Source organism: Sturnira hondurensis, unplaced genomic scaffold (genome assembly GCF_014824575.4).
Source record: "Sturnira hondurensis isolate 20B ecotype Veracruz unplaced genomic scaffold, ASM1482457v3 Scaffold0013559, whole genome shotgun sequence".
Lineage (NCBI taxonomy): Eukaryota > Metazoa > Chordata > Mammalia > Chiroptera > Phyllostomidae > Sturnira > Sturnira hondurensis.
In genome coordinates this window covers 2,265,790-2,285,220 of record NW_028086190.1, presented here as the reverse complement: position 1 = coordinate 2,285,220, position 19,431 = coordinate 2,265,790, and the positions used below count along the sequence as shown (strand labels likewise).

General features: G+C 42.5%; 1 protein-coding gene across 2 annotated transcripts in view; it reads left to right on the top strand.

Moving 5' to 3' along the window:
• ADAMTSL1 (ADAMTS like 1) overlaps positions 1-18,708 on the top strand; it is a 437,788-nt gene extending 419,080 nt beyond the window's left edge. For both annotated transcript variants that reach the window (XM_037061917.1, XM_037061916.1), the window contains 3 exons: positions 13,646-13,755; positions 14,489-14,709; positions 16,236-18,708. In XM_037061917.1, the coding sequence (XP_036917812.1) occupies positions 13,646-13,755; positions 14,489-14,709; positions 16,236-16,342 (438 nt within the window). In that variant the 3' untranslated portion in view covers positions 16,343-18,708. The remainder of the gene's footprint in view (positions 1-13,645; positions 13,756-14,488; positions 14,710-16,235) is intronic.
• The last annotated feature ends 723 nt before the right edge of the window (positions 18,709-19,431 follow it).

The following is a 19,431-nucleotide window of genomic DNA, read 5'->3' as shown; positions in this document are numbered from 1 at the left end:
CCTAATTATTTATTGTATTTATAGTTAATTCTACTATTATCTTTTAACCTTCATATTAGCTCTTTAAGTGGTTGATTCACTGTGATTATTGTGTATTTGCCTTTACCAGTGAGATTTCTTTTCTTTTCTGTATTTTCTTATTTCTGGTTATGGCATTTCTACCTAAAGAAGACCCTTTAACATTTCTTATAAGGCTGGTTTAGTGGTTGTGAACTCCTTTAGTTTTTCCATATCTGGGAAACTTTTTATCTTTCCTTCAATTCTGAATGAACTTGTCAGATACAGTATTTTAGACTGTCAAGTCCTTTCTTTTAGCTCTTTAAATATTTCCTGCCACTCCCTTCTGGCCTGTAAAGTTCCTTCTGAAAAATCAGCTGATAGCCTTATGGATTATCCCTTGTATGTGATTTGTTTCGTTCTAGCTGTTTTTAAGATAGTCTCTTTAAGTTTGCCATTTTAATTAAAATGCCATTTTAATATGTCTTGGTATGGGTCTCTGGGTTCATCTTGTTTGGAACTCTCTATGCTTCCTGAACCTGGATGTCTGTTCACTTCCCCCAAATAGGAGCATTTTCAGCCATCATTTCCTCAAATATTCCTTCTGCCCCTTTCTCTCTCACTTATCCTTCTGGATTCCTACCGTATGAATGTTAGGGCACTTAATGTTATTCCAGAGATCTTTTATACTATCTTCATTATTAAATTTTTTTATATTTCTTTTCTGACGGGGTGATAACTATTCTGTCTTCTAAGACAATCTGTTGTCAATTCTTTTTAATGTATTCTTCATTTCAATTTTTGTATTCTTCATCACTGATTGGTTCTTGTTTGTATTTTCTATTTCTTTGTTGAAGTATTCTCCAAGTTATTCTATTCTACTCTCAAGTTTATTAAGCATCCTTATGGCTGTTTTTCTTTGAATTGTTTATCAAGCAAATTACTTATCTTTGGTTCACTAGGGAGCTTCTCTGAGTTGCTTTTTTTAAGTTCCTGCATTTGGGGAATATTCTTGTCTCCCCATTTTGTTTGACTTTCCGTATTTGTTACAATGAGTTGGATGGAATAGCTATGTCTCCCAGTCTTGAAAAAGTAGTTTCTGTGTAGATGTGTGTCAAACAGTTTAGGCAGGCCAGTTGTCGTCAGGGAAGGTGCACATGGTGCCAGGTGTATCCTCTGGCCTGAAGGACTAGGTTCCAGGAAGCCTAGTGTGTGCATGCTCCCTTCCCTTCTAACCTGGGTGGGGTTGCCTGGTGTAGAGGGGGCTGTATAGTGCATGCTTAGTGTGTCCTGTTGCTTTAATTATCTGTTGCCAGAGCAGGGTCTGGGCAGGGTTGCTCTGCATGCTTGCCTCTCAATGACCTCTCAAAGGCTGCACCCTTTCTCTGGGTGGAATAGCATGTATATGCACATAGCTGTATTTTACTAGTTCTATACTCTCTTGCAGCAGGGAAGCCCTGCATGCACACACAGAAGCTCCCCATTCACTGCACATGGGGCAGCCTTGAGAGTGGGTGCCACAAAGTTTTCCTACTTCTGAACTTCCTTCAGGTAAGATAGTCCCACATGTGTGTGCAGCAGTGCCACACTATCTCTGCACTTTTTCTGGATGAGGCAGTCCTGAATGTGGATACCACAGCATTTTGCTGGCTCCACACTCTCCAGGAGGGCAGCCTCATGTGAGCACCCTGCAGCACCCCTTTCTCTCTGTACTTTCTCTGGACAGGGTAGCCCTGCAGCATTTTTCTAGCTCTGCACTCTCTCTCTGGGAGGAGTCCTGTGTGCTTATGTAGACCAAAGGGTTTGTAAAGCATTATCCTGCTGTACATGCTGGATCAATCTCTGGGTATAGGGGCCTCTAGTATGCATGCTATCATGCCCTCCTGTTTCTGCTGCATCTCCCTGCAGGACAGGTGGCTCTGGACACACTGTAGCACTCTGCATGTCTGGGAGAGAACCTGAGTAGAACTCCTGCCCATTATCCATGTAGGAGAAATAAACAGTGGTGCTCAGTAGTTCCTCTGATCCCAGGTTGCTCCCTCAGCTTCCAGAGAACTCTCACAGTTCCCCCAAATTGTACAGTCTCTCTCTCTCTCTTGTTTATTGTATGGAAGCTGTTCAATTGGCTCAGAGTTGTCTTCTAGGAGGAACGGCTCTAAATATAGGTGTATATTCAATGTGTTCTTGTGAGGGAGTGAGCTCAGTGTCTACTTATGCTGCCATCTTCAACCTGGTAGAATGTATGTACTGTGTTCAGAACCTGTTTGGAGAACTACTGAGCATCTAAGGACTCTCTTCCAGGACTGATAATTACCTGGAATACCCACCACTGTGGTAACAATTACTGTGGTTAGTCGGTGGCTGGGGCTACTTGGTAGAATGATCATTCTGATTGGTCAGGTATAGCTTCTGATTGATTAGTGTCTGAAACATAGACACTAATTAAATATCTTTAAGCTTGGCCAGTTGGGACAACCTAAAACAACCATAAGGCTCTTAAGTTTTTTCTGTTCCTATATGAACTAATAGGACTGAATGCTTTTAGGCATTTAGCAACTAAAAACTTGTTGGAACTGACTATCTACACCTGGCTGCATCCATGTCCCTCCATCCCCACCCTGAGGTGTGTCCTTTGGAGACCACCTGCAATTATAGCTAGTTAATACACACAGCTGAGACTATTAGTCAAGGTGGAGGCATAGGTAAACACAACTTACCTCCTTACATAACCATATCAAAATTACAACTAAACTATAAACAACCATTACTCAGAACCATCAGAAATAAAGTTGAATGGAAGTCTGACAACTATGTAATTAAAGAAACTACATCCATCCAGACTGGTAGAAAAGGTGGAGACATGGAAGAAGCTGTCCCACACTCCCATGTGTTGGATAAAAATTTGGAAGGGATATTTTGTGAGGAAGGAGTCCCAGCCCCACTCTGGGCCCCCAGCCCAGGGTCCCAGTGCCAGGAAGCTAAGTCCCCATAACTTCTGACTGTGAAAATCGGTAGGGATTAAGTTGGTGGAAGAAACTTCTGGAGTCCCAAGAAGTTCCTCTTAAAGAACCCACACACAGACTTACTCAGCCTTACTACCTCTGAGCTCTGGCACCAGTGGCATACAGGGAAAAACTTCAGGGGTCTGGCATCAAGGCAGGAGCTAAGGGACAACTTCTCCCAGACAGAAAGGTGGACAGAGGCCATTCTCCCTTTTCTGAACCCTCCCCCCACAGAGCCACAGAGCTAGCAGTGGGGGTTCCATATCTGAGACTCCATCAACTTGGCTAACACAGTTTGTCCAGCCCCAGAGATCCCTTTAGACTCTGTCTACCTGACCTATGGGCCCACTCAAGCTGTTAATAGTGAGTGCCTTTTCCATATGAATGGCTGGTCTTGGCTCATGTTTTACAACTTCCAGAATCCTCTCAAACAAGCAACAGCCAGCATCAGTGAGCCTCCAGCCCCATACCTCTTGATAAGTGTCTCCTACCCAGCACTAACAACAGCCAGCCTACATTCACTGCTTGACTTCACCTGGGAATCTCCAAGCCCAGCACAAGTAGCAGCCATCTCAGATTGCTTTATAGCTCAGGCAGGGTGGCCCTGGACAAAACAGAGGTAGGGGCTGACCTTGGCCCACACCACCTAAAAAACCCCAGAACCTGCACACCCATTGAACAGCTACTGACCACATCAGAGCACCACTATCCTGTCCCTGCATAGCTGATCCTCCACAGTAGGCAGAGATTGGTGGTCAGTGATGACAGCCAGTCCTTGCAGCTGAATAGCCTGAGTAAATCCTTCCCATTGACCTGCCAACAGCAATCAAGACTCAACTACAAGAGGAAGATATACTCAGTCCACAGGAAGGGTGCACACTGAGTACCCAGCTTGGGTAATAGGAGAGGCTGTGCCACTATACCCTATGAGACACCCACTACATTAGGCTATGCTACCAAGACAGGGTGTCATAGAAGCTCTACCTAATACAAAGAAACAAACACAGGAGACTGCCAAAATGAGGAGACAAAGAAATACAGCCCAAATGAAAGAACAAATCAAAACTCCAGAAAAAGAAACAAAATGGAGATAAGCAATCTTTCAGATGCAGAATTCAAAACACTGGTCAGAAGGATGCTGAAGGAACTTAGTAAGTACCTCAACATCATAAAAAAAATATCCAGATGGGAGGGGATGTAGGGAAATAGGTGAAGAAGTGAGAGGATTAAGAAGCACAAATTGTTGCTATTCAGTTGTTACAGAATAGCCATGGATATGTAAAGTACAGTAGAGAAAATGGAGTAGCCAAAAACTTATACCCATGACCCATGGACATGAACAATGGTGTGGGAATTGCCTAAGGGAGTGGTAGGTGCTGGGTGGTTGCAGGCAAAGAGGGGAAAATTGGGACAACTGTAATAGCATAATCAATAAAATATAATAAAAATAAAATCTCTATAAAATGAAAAATACACACTGCCATCTCTAATGAAGATCAAATGTTATTTGGGGAAATGTTATTTGGGCCACAGAATATGCTTGTAAATATATAAGCCATTTGTGTCCCAGGTGAGTCAGGGGACAATGCTCAGTACTGGCCTGTTAACACATTCAGCTAAAAGCTCCTTTTTGGCACCTCTACCAACCCCCCTTATTTCCAGTGACCTAATGTATGTGCTTCATAATAAAAGAGGCATGAGCTCCCCCTTGCTCCTATGCCTTGGGAATATCATCTGCCTCTTACCTGCGAAAGTCCACTTCTGATACCTCTCATTTAGGCAGCTCTACTTTTAGGCCTCAACGTATTGGCAGCTTGTGAAATTACCATTGGGGACAGATCTGGCTACACCTGGGAGAAATTTCTGCATTGTATCATTGAGGTCAATCAAGGGGACATACAGTGCACATTGATCATTCTCAGTAATTCTTTTTCCTAGAAGAGAAGAAAATAGGTCTTTCCCACCAAACACTCTCATCACTGATTTATTTTTTCTAGAACCCTCTAAGCAAGTATGTTTCAAGCTTTGATGTAAATCACTTGTGCATCTTGTTAAACATGCTAATTCTGATATGACAGGTCTGAAGTAGAGTTTGGCTGTTTATTTTATTGAGGTATAACATTATATTAGATTCAGGTGTAATACATAACAATTCAATGTTTGTATACATTGTGAAATAATCACCATAGTAAATCTAGTTAACATGTGTCACCATATGTATTTACTAAAAATATATTTTTCTTCTGGGAATTTTTAAGATCTACCCTAAGCAACTTTCAGATGTATGATACAACATTATTAACTAGAGTCAGCAAGCTGTACATCACATCTCCCTGACTTTCTTACTGGACGTTTATAACTTTCAGCTCCCTTCTCTGATTTTGCCTGTGCTCAGCCCTACCTCTGAAAACCACCAATCTGTTTTTTGAGTGTGTTTTGTTTTAGATTCCACATATAAGTGAGATCATTTAGTATTTGTCTGTCTCCGTCCAGCTTATTTCACTTAGCACAATTCCCTCAAGATCCATACATGTTGTTGCAAATGGCAAGATATTTTTCTACTTTATGGCTGAGTAATATTTGTGTGTGTGACATTTTCTTTACCCATTAATCCACTAATGGACACTTAGCTTGTTTCCATATCTTAGATATTGTAAATAATGCTGCAGTGAATATGGTAGTGCATATATCTTTTCAAATTAATGTTCTCAGGTTTTTTTCAGATAAATACCCAGAAGTGGAATTGCTGGATAATGTAGTTCTATTTTCAATTTCTTTTTGAGAAACCTTCAAACTGCTCTCCATAGTCACTGTACCAATTTACACTCCCACCAACATTGCACAAGGGTTCCCTTTTCTACACATCCTCACCAACACTCATCTTGTCTGGTAACAGGTGTAAGGCACTAGTTCATTGTGCATTTGATTTGCCTTTCCTTGATTATTAGTGATGTTGAACACTGTTTCATGTACCTGTTGGCCATCTGAAAGTCTTTTTTTGAACAAATGTCTACTCAGATCCTCTACACCTTTTTAAATAGTTGGGGTTATTTTTTTCATTCTTTGCTCTTGACTTGTATGAGTTCTTTATATATCTTGGGTATTCTTCCCTTATCAAGTATATGATTTGCAATTATTTTCCCTCATTCAATAGGTTGAATTTTTGACTTTCAATGGTTTTATTTGCAGGAGATTTTTCATTTTAGGTAGTCCCACTTGTTTACTTTTGTAAACAAAAGTCTTTGCTTTTGGTGTCAGATTCAAAAAATTATTGCCAGAACTGATGTTAAGGACATATAGCCTATGACTTTTTCTATGAGTTTTATGGTTTGGGGCCTTATGTCCCAGTCTTTTATCCATTTGTGTTAATTTTTGTTGTGCAAGATAGTCTAGTTTCATTTTTTTGCATGTGGCTGTCCAGTTTTCCTAGCACCATTTATTGAACAGACTGTCATTTCCCCATTGTATAGTCTTGGTTCATTTGCTGTAAATTGGCCACATTTGTGGGTTTATTTCTGGGTTCTCCATATGTGTCTGTTTCTATGCCAGTACTATATTTTATTGATTATAATAGCTCTGTAATATAGTTTGAAATGAGGGAGTGTGATTGCTCCATCTTTATTTTTTCTCAAGATCACTTTGGTTATTTGGGTTTTTTGTAGTTCCATACAAATTTTAGGATTATTTGTTCTATTTCAACAATAAAAAAAGAAGAGAAAAATTAGAATTTTGGAAAGGATCACATTAAATCTGTAGATTGCTTTGAGGAGTACATTTTATTTAAAAAAACTTTATTTCTTCAAATCTATGAGCATGTAATATCTTTTCATATAATATTTGGATTTTTTTAGGGTGGGAGGGAGGAATTGCTGGAGTGGGGAGAAATGGTGGGGGAGAAATGGAGAAAACTGTGCTTGAACAACAATAAAAAATACTTATGTTTTCTTTCATTTCTTTCATTAATGTCTTATAGTTTGCAGTATACATGTCTTTCACCTATTTCATTAAATTTACTTCTAGGTATTTTATACTTTTTGATACAATTGTAAGTGGAGAGAGTGGGTATCCTTCTCCAATTCCTGTAAGATCAGCTTTCAGCTTTTCACTGTTGAGTATAAGGTTAACTGTGGGCTTGTCATGTGAGAGTTTTTTTTATCATAAATGTGGTATTTGTCAAATACTTTTTCTACATCTATTGACATGATCATATGATTTTTATCTTTCCTTTTGTTACATTAATAGATATATGGATGTTAAAACATCCTTACATCCCTGGAATAATTCCCACTTGGTCATGTTGTATGATTGTTGGGAACTGCTCTGCCTGGTTTCAGGAATTGTAACAGCCTCCCATGGCTAAGAATGAGTGAGAGACCTCCAGAATTTGAGCCACAAGGAGACAAAGCTTGTCTCTGGTAGCAAACGCTGCCTCTGCTTCCTCCCCCTACCCACAAAGCATGGTCAGTTAGTCCAGGATGGGTATGACTTCTCAGAGAGAGGGGCAACCTAAGCCAGACATGATCACTTGGGAGGCCATCATGGAAGGACTCAGGGGGCCGCAACAAAGAGGGAGTGATGGACCCTTGCCCCCCAGCTATTCTGACATAGCCCAAGTCCCCATGTCCTCTGGGAGAAGTGCTTCCTGGCTCTAATCCACTTAAGCCTGAAGACCTGTGATGGGGATGTGGTACAGCTCTTTGCCTTGCTAGGGCAGTATTGGGGTAATCAGGCATAAGAAAAAATTCCTAAAAGTCCTGTGAAACCTGCTTTGCTAAGAGTGCTTTCATTCATATGATAAAGGTCTGAGCAGGAAATGAGTATGTCTCCCAAAGTTTCTACAAACCCCCTTTCCTGACAGACACTGACTCAGACTAAGCCCTCAGATTTCTTTGATATGTTATCTACTGTTTGATCCTTACTGCCTGTATTCCTGTGTATTACAGCCCAATAAAAGCCCCTGGAAGAAGGGGCTCCTGGCCTTTTTCCTCTGAGAAATTGGCCACCTCTCCTCCCCAAGCAGATCATGTCTTGGTAGTGTTACTTTCATCCATGGTGGATGGGGGGGACTTGTGGACAAAGTCGCCCCCACATATGATCCTTTTGATATGTTGTTGAATTAGGTTTCCTAATGCAGTGGTACCTCAGTACTCATCATTAATTCATCATGGAACTCATGACGAGTGCCAAAACTTACAAGTACTGAGCAAGCAACTAGTGATGAAGCATTTTTCTCTAGTAGTGTCATGACTCACACAAATTCTAGCAAGAGCAATGAGTCCTGATCAAGCATTGAGTGCTGGAACATTTTTTTCTAAAAAAATGCAATGAGTACAGGGTTTGATGAGTTCTGAAGCCAGTGAGAACTGAGGTGCGAATGTATTTTGTTGAGAATATTTGCATCTATGTTCATCAGGAATATTGGCCTGTAACTTTCTTTTCTTGTAGTGTCTTTGTCTAGTTTTGGTGTTGGGGTAATGCTGGCCTAGTAAATGAGTTTGGAAGCTTCCCTCTTTTATTTTTTTGGGAAGAGTTTCAAAAGAATTGGTATTAACTCTTTTTTAAAATGTTTGGTGATAGAATTCCCCAGTGAAGCCATCTCATTCCATACTTTTGTTTGCTGAGAGGTTTTAAATTACTGATTGAATCTGATGAATCAATCTTTTCTATTGTCTTTTTAGTCTCTATTTCATACATTTCTGCCCTGCTCTTTATTTCCTTCCTTCTACTAACTCTGGGTTTCATTTGTTCTTTTTATAGTTCATTAGGATGTAAGCTAGGTTGTTTGAGATTTTTCTTAGTTCTTAATATAGGCATTTATTGCTATGAACTTGCCTCTTAGAATTTCTTTTGCCATATTTAGTAAGTTTTATTATGTTGTACTTATAATTCCATTTTCATTTAGAAGAAATCACAAGGGAAATTAGAAAATGCCTTAGGACAGGTGAAACATGGGGTGCAAGTAAGACAGTGCTAAAAAGAAAAGGTATAGTTGTAAATAACTACATTACAAAAGAAAGATCTCGTATCAACAACCTAAAGTTATGACCTAAGGCAGAAGGAAATAAAAAATAGAGCAGTAGAGAAAAATCAATGAAACCAAAAGTTGGTTCTTTCAAAAGATCTAAAATAGAGCAAATTCAGCTACACTGACTAAAAAAAAAAAGAGGAGACTCAAATTATTTAAATCTGAAGTGAAATTAGCAACATAATTTATCTTACAGAAATAAAAATGATTCTATGAGAGTACTATGAGCAATTATGCACCAATAAATTGGATAACCTAGATGTACTGGAAAATTCCTAGAATCCCATAACCTGCCAAGACTGAATCACGAAAAAAATAAAAATAAAAATATACCTATAACTAGTAAACAGAATGAATCAATAATCAAAGATCTCTCAACAGAGAAAAGCCCTGGATGAGATAGCCTCACTGATGAATTCCACACAATACTTAAAGAATTTACACTAACTCTTTTCAAACTCTTCCTAAAAATTGAAGGAGAGGGAACCCTAATACTTACTAACTTATTTTATGAATCCAGCATTACCCTGATACTAAAACCAGACAAAGGAAGTACAAGAAAAAAAAACTAAAGACTAATAGCCCCCTCTAATTATTGATGCAGAAATCCTCAACAAAATACAATCAAACCAAATTTAGCAACATGCAAAAAGTATTATACATCATGAACAAATAGAATTTATTCTTGGAATGTAAGGATGGTTCAATGTATGAATATTAATCACTGTGATATTACACATTAGCAGAATAAAGAGAAAACTCGTGGTTATCTCAACTGATACAGGAAAATCATTTGACAAAATTCAACACCCTATCATGATAAAAAAAATATTTAAGAAACTAAGAATAGAAAGAAACCACCTCAAAATAACAAAAACCATTTATGAAAACCTACAGCTAACAACATACTCAGTGATGAAGACAAAACTTTTCCCCTAAGATGAAGAACAAGACAGGAACACAATGTCTGTTACTTCCATTCAACATAGTATTGGGTGTTCAGAGCATTAGGCAAGAAAAAGAAAAGTCAGGCCATCCAAGTTGGACAGAAAGAAGTAAAATTATCTCTGTTCTTAGATGATATGATTTCACATATAAAAGTCCAAAAAATCCTAGTAACAAAAAAAGTCTTAGAATTAATAAACAAATTCAACAAAGTTGCAGGATACAAAAATTGATACAAAAAAATCAGTTGCATTTTTATAAACAAATGATGAGCGATCTGAAAAGAAAAATAAGCAATTTATAAGAGCACCAAAAATAATAAATATTAAGAAGTAGACTTAACTAAGGACACAAAAGACTTGTACACTGAAAATTATAAAACATTGACAATAGAAACTAAAGAAGACACAAGTACATGAAAAGACGTCTTGTATTCATGGGTTGGAAAACTTAATGTTAAGATGTCATCACTGCTCAAATTAATTAACAGATTCAATTCAATTCCTATCAAAATCCCAATGGCTTTATTTGCAGAAACAGAAAAATCCATCCTGTAATTCATGTGAAATCTTAAAGGATCCCAAATGGCCAAAACAATCTTGGAAAGCAGAATAAAGTTGAAGGTTTCACACTTCCTGATTTCAAAGTTACTACTAATTAAAATAGTACAGTGCTGCCCTGCCCCATGTGGCTCAGTTGGTTGGGCATGGTCCCCCAAAGCAAAAGGTTGCCAATCTGATTCCCAGTCAGGGAACATGCCTCGGTTATGGGTTTGGTCCCTGGTAAAGATGCATGTGAAAAGCAACCGACCAATGTTTCTCTTCCTCTTTATCCCCCTTCTTTCCCCTCTCTATTAAATAAATAAAATCTGAAAGGAAAGCAGTATAGTGCTGGCATAGAGACAGACATATAGACCGAAGCAATGGAATAGAATAGAGAGCCCAGGAACAAACCCTTCATATATGCTCAGAAGAAGTGTGCCAAGATCATTCAATGGAAAAGGGACTGTCTTTTCAACAAATGGTACTGGGAAAATTGTATATCTAGATGCAGGAGAATGAACTCGGATCCATACCTTACAGCATATACAAAGTGAATCAAAAACTTAAACATAAGAGTTAAAAGTATAAAACTCTTAGAAGAGTACAGGGAGGGGAGAAGTTTCATAATAACGGATTTGGCATTGATTTCTTGGATCTGAAACCAAAAGCAAAGGCAACAAAAGAAAAATTATATAAAGTGGATATTATCAAATGTAAAAGCTGTTCTTCATCAAAGGGTACTATCAACATAATTTTTAAAAAGGCAACACACAGAATGGGAGAAAATTCAGTTGACCCTTGAATAATGCCAGGGTTAGGAGTGCCCACTCCCACACAGTCAAAAATCTATAACTTGTGTCTTTGGCAAAACTTAAGTTGTTCCTCAGAATATACACAGTATTGGTTCCAGGACAGCCTTTCCACTCCCCTCCTCCCACAGACACCAAAATCTGCAGATGCTCAAGTGCCCTATATAAACTGGTATAGCTCAATGCATACAGTCGACCTTTCACATCCATGGACTCTCAACCACAGATCAAAAACAGTGCAGGTATTTATTGAAAAAATCTGCATATAAATGAACCAGCACAGTTCAAACTTGTGTTGTTCCAGGGCCAACTATATTTGTAAATCATAAAGCTGATAAAGGATTAATATCACATTCTCTTAAACAGAACCACAACTCAACAAAAAAACACAAAGCCTTGAATAGACATTTCTGTAAACAAGATATACAAATGGTCATTATAGAAATGAAAAGATGTTGAACATCACTAGTAATTAGGGAAATGCAAACCACTTATCATCCTTTAGAATTTTTAATATCAAAGAAATATAAAATAGCAAGTGTTGACCAAGATGTGTAGAAATTGGAACCCTTATGCACTTGGTGAGATTATGAAATGGAAAAACTGCTGTGGAAAATTGTATGGAAGTTCCTCAAAAAATAAAACATAGAATTACCTTAAAATCCAGCAATTCTACTTCTAGTATACATGCAGAACCGAAAGCAGATATTCCAAAAGATATTTTTACACAATTATTCATGGTAGCATATTCACAAAAAGTGAAAACAACCCACATGTCCATGAAGAGATGGCTGGATAAACAAAATGCGGTATATACTTACAATTGTATATTATCCAGCCTTAAAAAAAGAAATTCTATGTATGCTAAAACATGGATGAACCTTGAAAACATTAATTTAACTGAAAGAAGCCAGACACAAAAGGACAAATACTGTATGATTCCACTTAAATGAGGTACCTAGAGTAGTCAAAGTCACAGAAACTGAAAGTAGGAGAGAGGTTACCAGGAACTTGGAGAAAGGTGATGGAGAGAATTAGTGTTTAACTGGTACAGAGTTTAGATAGGGATGATGAAAAAGTTCTAGGGATGAATAAATTTAATGGTGTACAACAATATGCATGTACTTAATGCACTGAATTATACACATAAAAAGTTCAAATTATAAGTTGTAACAAATTATGTATCTATTTTATCACATTTTTTAAAAACTCCCAGTTGTTGATATCAAGGGCATTTTCATATTTCCCCTAACCCTCCTGTGCCTTTGTGAATATGACACTGGATTTTCATGAAGAACCCATTTCTTAATGGTCTGAGTCCATATCTTCTAGCATCACTTGATCAGACAGACAGACAAGACTCTGTATACTCAGCTACAGCAGAAGGAGCAGTAACTTGGCTTTGACCATAGTTGCCTGACCTAAGAGACAATCTTTACCTAAAATCTTTTCCTTCAGTGGTCCTTAATCTTTGAAATCCTTTGAACATCTGATAAAAGCTAGAGCCTCTTGCTAGAAATAAACACAAGACTTCTGCTTATAATTTTAAGGGTTTACAGCTCCCCTGTGGTCCCCTAGGAAGTCCAAAGACCCCCAAGTTAAGCACCTTTTATTTGAAAGTGACCTCCAAGGGATATACCTCTTACTCAAATAGCAGATATTGGCTAAGGGTCAGCTGCTTTTCTGTTTTATAGACACTGTTGTTAGAGGTATTACTGTGATGGACTCTGGCCCTGCCAACTCCAGGAAAAGCTTAACAATCTCTATGAGCACATATCAAGAGACTATAAGCAGGGATTAACTATACATACTCAAGTCTGCTTTCATTCAACCCTCCTGGATATAACCTTGAGAAAATGAAGCCAAAGGAAGGAAAGAAATAGTGGACCTGGTTACTTGAAGGAATTTAGCAAGAAAACAATAAACCAAATTACTCTTTGGACTAAAAGAGGGACTGAGGGGCTTCTTTAGAGATCTTTACCTCTAAAAGTTACCAACACGCTCCTGGCACATTATGCGAAGAAATCCTTCGAATGTTTCATCTGGGAGGGGCTGACATTATGACTGGCTCCACATTACCATCCACCATTGTCCAGCAGAATGCTCACAGACCACAGGAAAGCTGACCATTCCACTGTGGCATGAAGAAAACATGCCAGTGAACATTGTTAGTTGGCCCCAAAATAGGCATGATGAATGATCTGAAAACCTCATACAAAACCCTGAACTTGCGTCCCATGCATCCCGAGGACTGCAGCCTCCCCCCCCCCCCCCGTGACTTGGCTAATATTACAGGTGCATATGTCACATTTTTCTCTTTCCTAGTGTAACGGGCCTTGCATTGGGCCTCGCCTAGCTGTGCAACACAGACAAGTCTTCTGCCAGACACTGGATGGCGTCACCTTGCCATCAGAGCAGTGCAGTGCCCTTCCGAGGTAAGAGAAAACCATGGGCTTCCTTTCCTCACCCCGTGTCAACAGCATGGAAAGATGCTAGAGTGAATGTTTGTCCTCCAATCTCCCGCAGCCCCAGAGTTCACATGCACTTCCTTTCACCTCAGTTCTCCCTAGAAGACTGGCCTCCTTGCGCTTGCCAAATGGGCCAGGCTGGGCTTTCCTTTCTTGGAGATGAACAGTACACAAGACCTGAACTAGCCCCAGGGTGAGCAAAAGGTCAGGTCCACAAAGTGACCACCAGACCTTAAGGGCTCCAACAGCCCCTCACTCTTGTTGACCTCCCTCTAGAAGTTATGTCACCATGAGGGCCTTTGTCCCTCTGTCTCTACCTATTGTCCCTATCTAGCCCCCATTTCCTGTCATACTTCCTTGTAAGTGTTCCCCTGGGGTAAGGGCCCACCACCTCACATAAGGCCCCAGCCCCTGAGACTAGCTCCAGGCTCTGCCTCTGCCAATCCACATTCTGGGTAGAGCTCATTCTCAAGTCTTGCAGTGAGGCAGACATTGTAGAGACAAACAGAGTCCCAGTTAGAGGAAGTGGCCTTCTGAGATATTACAGCCTTTAAGTACCCAGGTCTGGTAGCACTGGAAGGAAGGTCTTGAGTACCCATAATTATTGGTTCTGCAGCATTGTTTTCACATCTGCCCCCCACTCTGTCTGGCTCCAGCCCCCACAGAAGCAGGCTTTAACCCTGCCACCCTCCTCCTACAGGCCTGTGAGCACCCAGAACTGCTGGTCAGAAGCCTGCAGCGTACACTGGAGAGTCAGTCTGTGGACCCTGTGCACAGCAACCTGCGGCAACTACGGCTTCCAGTCCCGGCGTGTGGAGTGTGTGCATGTCCGCACCAACAAGGCAGTGCCTGAGCACCTGTGCTCCTGGGGGCCACGGCCTGCCAACTGGCAGCGCTGCAACATCACCCCGTGTGAAAACAGTATGTCCCAATCCCAAAGAGCCTTCTGCAAATTCCCCATGGGGCATCAGTTGCAGAGAATAGTCCCTGGGCCCAAGCCTGAGCAGAGGGCATTGGATCAGGCTTCCCAAGAATTGTGAGCTGGGGCTAGAGTTGTGTATTTTCATGGTGCACGGGTGTGTGCAAGGATGTATGTACACATATTTAAGCCACAAAAGATGGCTGGGTGTGCACTAAAGGCTCTCTCTTGGCCCTGAGCCAAGAGAGAGAGCCAGGTGCTGTTGGCCAAGTGCCAGGTGAAATCAGCCCCTAACTCACTGGCAGTCATTTTGCTGGTGTCCACAGGTAACAACTAAGCAGCGGCTCTTTGGAGGGCAGGCTGCTACAGAGAAAGCACTGTTCCAAGTAAAGCAGCACACAGGGTGCCTTCCACTTAACAGGCCCTACACCCATCACAGCTCTGCTTCTCACAGAATAAGGACCCACGGATGACCTCCCTCCTCCCCTGCCCCATGGTACCCACCAGCCTGAGCCCTGCCCTTGAGCTTGACGCTCCTTCACACCCGCCTCCCTAAGGTCTGGTCCTCCTCGGCCTAACACCAGCATTTCTATCCCTGTTGGGTAGGGATCTACTTTTTTCTTCCTCTGGGCCCAAAACAAATTGGGGGTGCTTCCCCACAGGGCAGGCAAAGCATGAGGCAAACAACAGGTAATGTTTACTTGTTGCAGCACTCTCTTCTCCCAACAGGGCCTCACTAAGCATCAGAGTCTCAGGGCTAAGGCAGGTGCCTAGGAGGCGCACAGTTCTGGTTGCTTTCTCTACACTGGGAGGGGTGGTCTTTGTCCTCCGTGTGGTGCTGACCCATCTTTGTGGTAGAAGTTCACCACACTCAGTACCAATGTTCAATGAAAGTAGCAGACTCATTATGTCACTCAGAGGTGTGCACAACCCAGATCAGTGCCAATAGTGAGGAGCCATCCAGCCCTTGCCAATACCAAACTAGAATGCCATGGTCTTCTGGTAAGGCCTGGTGAGGGGAAGGTGTAGAGAGGCTTAGGTGGAGACTACAAGAAAATGAAGCTTCCCCAAGAAAGGAAAGCTCTCTGGGGATGTGGCCATCGACTAGGGCCTCACCGACGTGCTACCTCAAAGTGGAACGAATTCTATCTAGTCTTTCTGAGAACCATCCCAAGAAGGAAAGTCCCTTAACTAAAATACCGTGTAAGAAGGCAAGCTTACCTAGAACGTGAGGCTCTCCTACAGGGGGAAATGGCAGGCATCCTCAGGAAGGGAGGGAGCTATCCGAAAAATCGCAGATAGCTGGCAGGGCCCCAGCATTCGCCACTGCCATTCAGCAGCAGCTGCAGCTCATTGGCAGCCTGGGGCAAGTGACTGAGGCCCGCTGGAGCAAGGTCAACCCAGAGGAGCGGGACAGCAGTGGCCTCTCCGGGACAGGCATCTGGTGTTCAGGGCAGACCAGGTGCCCACAGCCTCTGTTTCACGTTCCCTTTCTGTCCCCTTCCCCGACCCTGCCCTTCTCTCCCAGCGGAGTGCAGGGACACCACCAGGTACTGCGAGAAGGTGAAACAGCTCAAACTCTGCCAGCTCAGCCAGTTCCAGTCTCGCTGCTGTGGAACCTGCGGCAAAGCGTGAAGACGGGGCGCAGGGAAGAACTCCACCCTGGCCGCACGAAGGACTCACGCAACCACCTTGGACAGAACTTAAGCTTTCTTTGTTTTATTTATTTATTTCCCCCCTCCCTGCCCCCAACCACACACCCTCATCCAACCCCTTCCCCCGGCACACCCCCAGATATGAGGACCTCAGCATGTCTTCTCTTTCAGTTGGATGGAGGACAGGATGTTGGGAAAGGACAAGGACAGAGGTCTAAAGGAGGTTGCAGAGCTGACCAAGCCAGACAGCAGGGGCTCCCCTGCAAAGCTGGCTTCCTCCCAAACATGGGTCTTGAAGAGACCTAGGAAAAGACAGGCACAGCTCCTGGGGACAGCAGGGAGCCAGAGCTCCCAGCAGGCAGGAGGGCAGGGGCCCAGATGGTGTGCAAAACATCAGTCCAGACATTGGACAAGCAACTGGGTCTTTCCCGGTGGTGCACTGTTAACACAGAAATGTGCTGTCCCTGTCTCCTCCTCTGCATTTGCCCCTTGGCCTTGGGAAGGGCAAGCAGGGAGTGGGGACACAATGCTGAGGTAGAGCCCAGCTTAGAACTCAGCTCTTCTGGTAGGGGGTGGGGGACACTGAGTAACAAGAACTCAAAACTCGGACACGTAGGAGTAAAAAAGGAGACAATCCGAGTAGGCCTAACGCGCACAGTGCAGAGAATGAGGTAGCAAGGGCAGAGGGGACAGAAGCAAAAAAAAGCCTGTGTATGATCCTCCGTTGGGCAGTGGAGTGAGACAGAGGAGGAAGGAGCAGGCAGGAGGCTTGCAGAAGGGCTCTGAACCCAGCCTGTGTGCATGGGGCTCTGTTGGCTCAGGAGGGGATGCTCAGAGCTCTGCTGCCCTCACACAGGCTCAGGCTTTAGTGAGAGACTTACCCTCCACAGGGCGGAGAGGAGTCTCTGCTCCCCACGTCTCAGTGAACTTTCTGCCTCTACACCCACGGCAGAACCACTCCTGGCACCTCTTTATCTACATCTGGCGTCCCCCCGCCTGGAACTCACGGCTAATGTGAGCCGGGGCACTCTAAACGTGAATAGGCTAGGTTTTCTACCTGGATGGCCTATGCTGCCCCACTTAAGGAGCCAGGGATTAGAGTCAGTCTTCAAAAACCAATTCATTAATCAGCTAGCCAGAGAGCAGCCAGCAGGTCATAGTGACCACTCCATTCCAGAGCTGGCCAGGGTGTGAGGTGGACAGTGGCTTTTCACAGCGAGAGTTGCCCTCCTATCTATAGAGCAGGCTGGGGCAGGGTGATGGGACAGGGTGATGGGGTGTGGTGGCAAAGCTGAAGGATAACTGAAGTTTCCAGGACCGTCAAAGGCTTTTCAACCCATTTCCCCCACACAATGAACTACTAGACATCAACATATACCAGATTGGATGATTTGGCAAACGACTCACTCAGCAAGTGGCTTTGGACAAGTGATTTTGGGGCCAGAGCCACTCACCCTTCAGGTGAAGCACCCCCCACATAGCACACCTGTGAAGCACCACTCCCTCCGGAGCCGCCACTGACGCCATGACGCATTTCCAGCCAGCCTGGGAGGGATGAGCTAAGCGGGGGAGCAGTTGCGCTGCACCCTCCCTGGGTGAGCTGTGGACCATGAGGCGAGGTTCTTTCTTCCTCAGCACAAAAATGGGCTCTAAGAAATCATGTTACTAAAAAAACAGTGTAATGTTTATTTAAAATAAAAGAGAGTGTTTTCTATGTCTGTATATCTTTTGTGAATATTTATTAGGATTTCTTGTATAAAAAAGTGCAATATTAATAATTGTACATTGTCATCCAGAAAACATAGTATTTGGGGGACATTTTAGTAACTTTCTGCAGTTGTGTTCCTGTAAACTCAGTGGTGATTATTGTATTGTTCCTGTTTTTAATAGAACATGATGTTTAATTCTGGATCCATTCACTGTGTGCAGAATACATTGTACAAACTAACAGGGGATGATGGGACACTAAGAGGGAATTCATTTGTGAAACCGTAATTACACACAGAATGAAGAAAGAAATTCTATATTACTCCTACTGTGGCTGATTATTTCTAGTTCAATAACTATTGAAAACCAGTGGCCAATAGTCACATTTCCTACAGAGCAGGTGTCCTCCATCTCTGCCATGTGCCAGGTTGGACCCTTTGAGAGTGGGTTTCAGAGCGAGTTTGGAGGCCCTGGGTTTGGGGTAGGAAGCTGCATGCTCTTTGCATGAGATGAATGTTCATTTACTGTTTGTTCTGTGAATTGTGACTCAGCAGCACCCCAAGATTATTAGGGCTGCTGAATAATGTAGAAGGAGGCACTTCCTCCTCTAAAACACAAAACTGTATTTATATTTTTTGTACAGATAATACAGCTTATTTATTTAAATCGTGTTGTCTGACTCTCTCTTAAGCTCAGCCGTCCCCTCCTGTTTTGTGCAGGGGGAAAGGGTGGTGCCCAGCCACGTATGTGTGTTTGGCTAAAAAGGAAGAATTGCAGTTTGCAGCTTCACATGGGGGCAAGGGGCCTGTGCCTGGAGGGACCAGCTCTGTAAAAGGATCCAGAGGAGCTACGGTTGTAGGTGTGCACGTAGTCTTAGTGCTGCCCATCGACAGCTGTCTTATGTATGACCCTATGTAGTGGGAAGATGGGAGCCACAGTACCTTTAAGGAGAAAAGCAAGTGCAGGCACGTCTAGGTAGATGCAGACTTGGGTGCAGGAGGAGTCTCACTCCAGGCTTCTTGGATGTGAAGACTTCAGGATTCAGGTTTGGAATGCATGCCTGAAAGAGAGCACTGTGAAGTAACCGTGCGCTGAAGTTGTGGATGTGCATAATTGGCAGGGACTAACATTTGAAAATCGCTGCTACATTTAATCCTCACGTCAACCCCATGAGTATCCCATTTACAGATGGGTAGATACATAAATGAAGATAAGTCCAGAGAAGACCAAAGTCACCCAGCGGGTGGGCCAGATTCAAACTGGAGTAGTCTGGCTAAACTGGCTAAACTACTATCTCCAGCTCCTCCAAGCAAGAGCCAACCACGTGTGGCCACCTTGGCATGTGCCCCTCTTCTTTCCTAC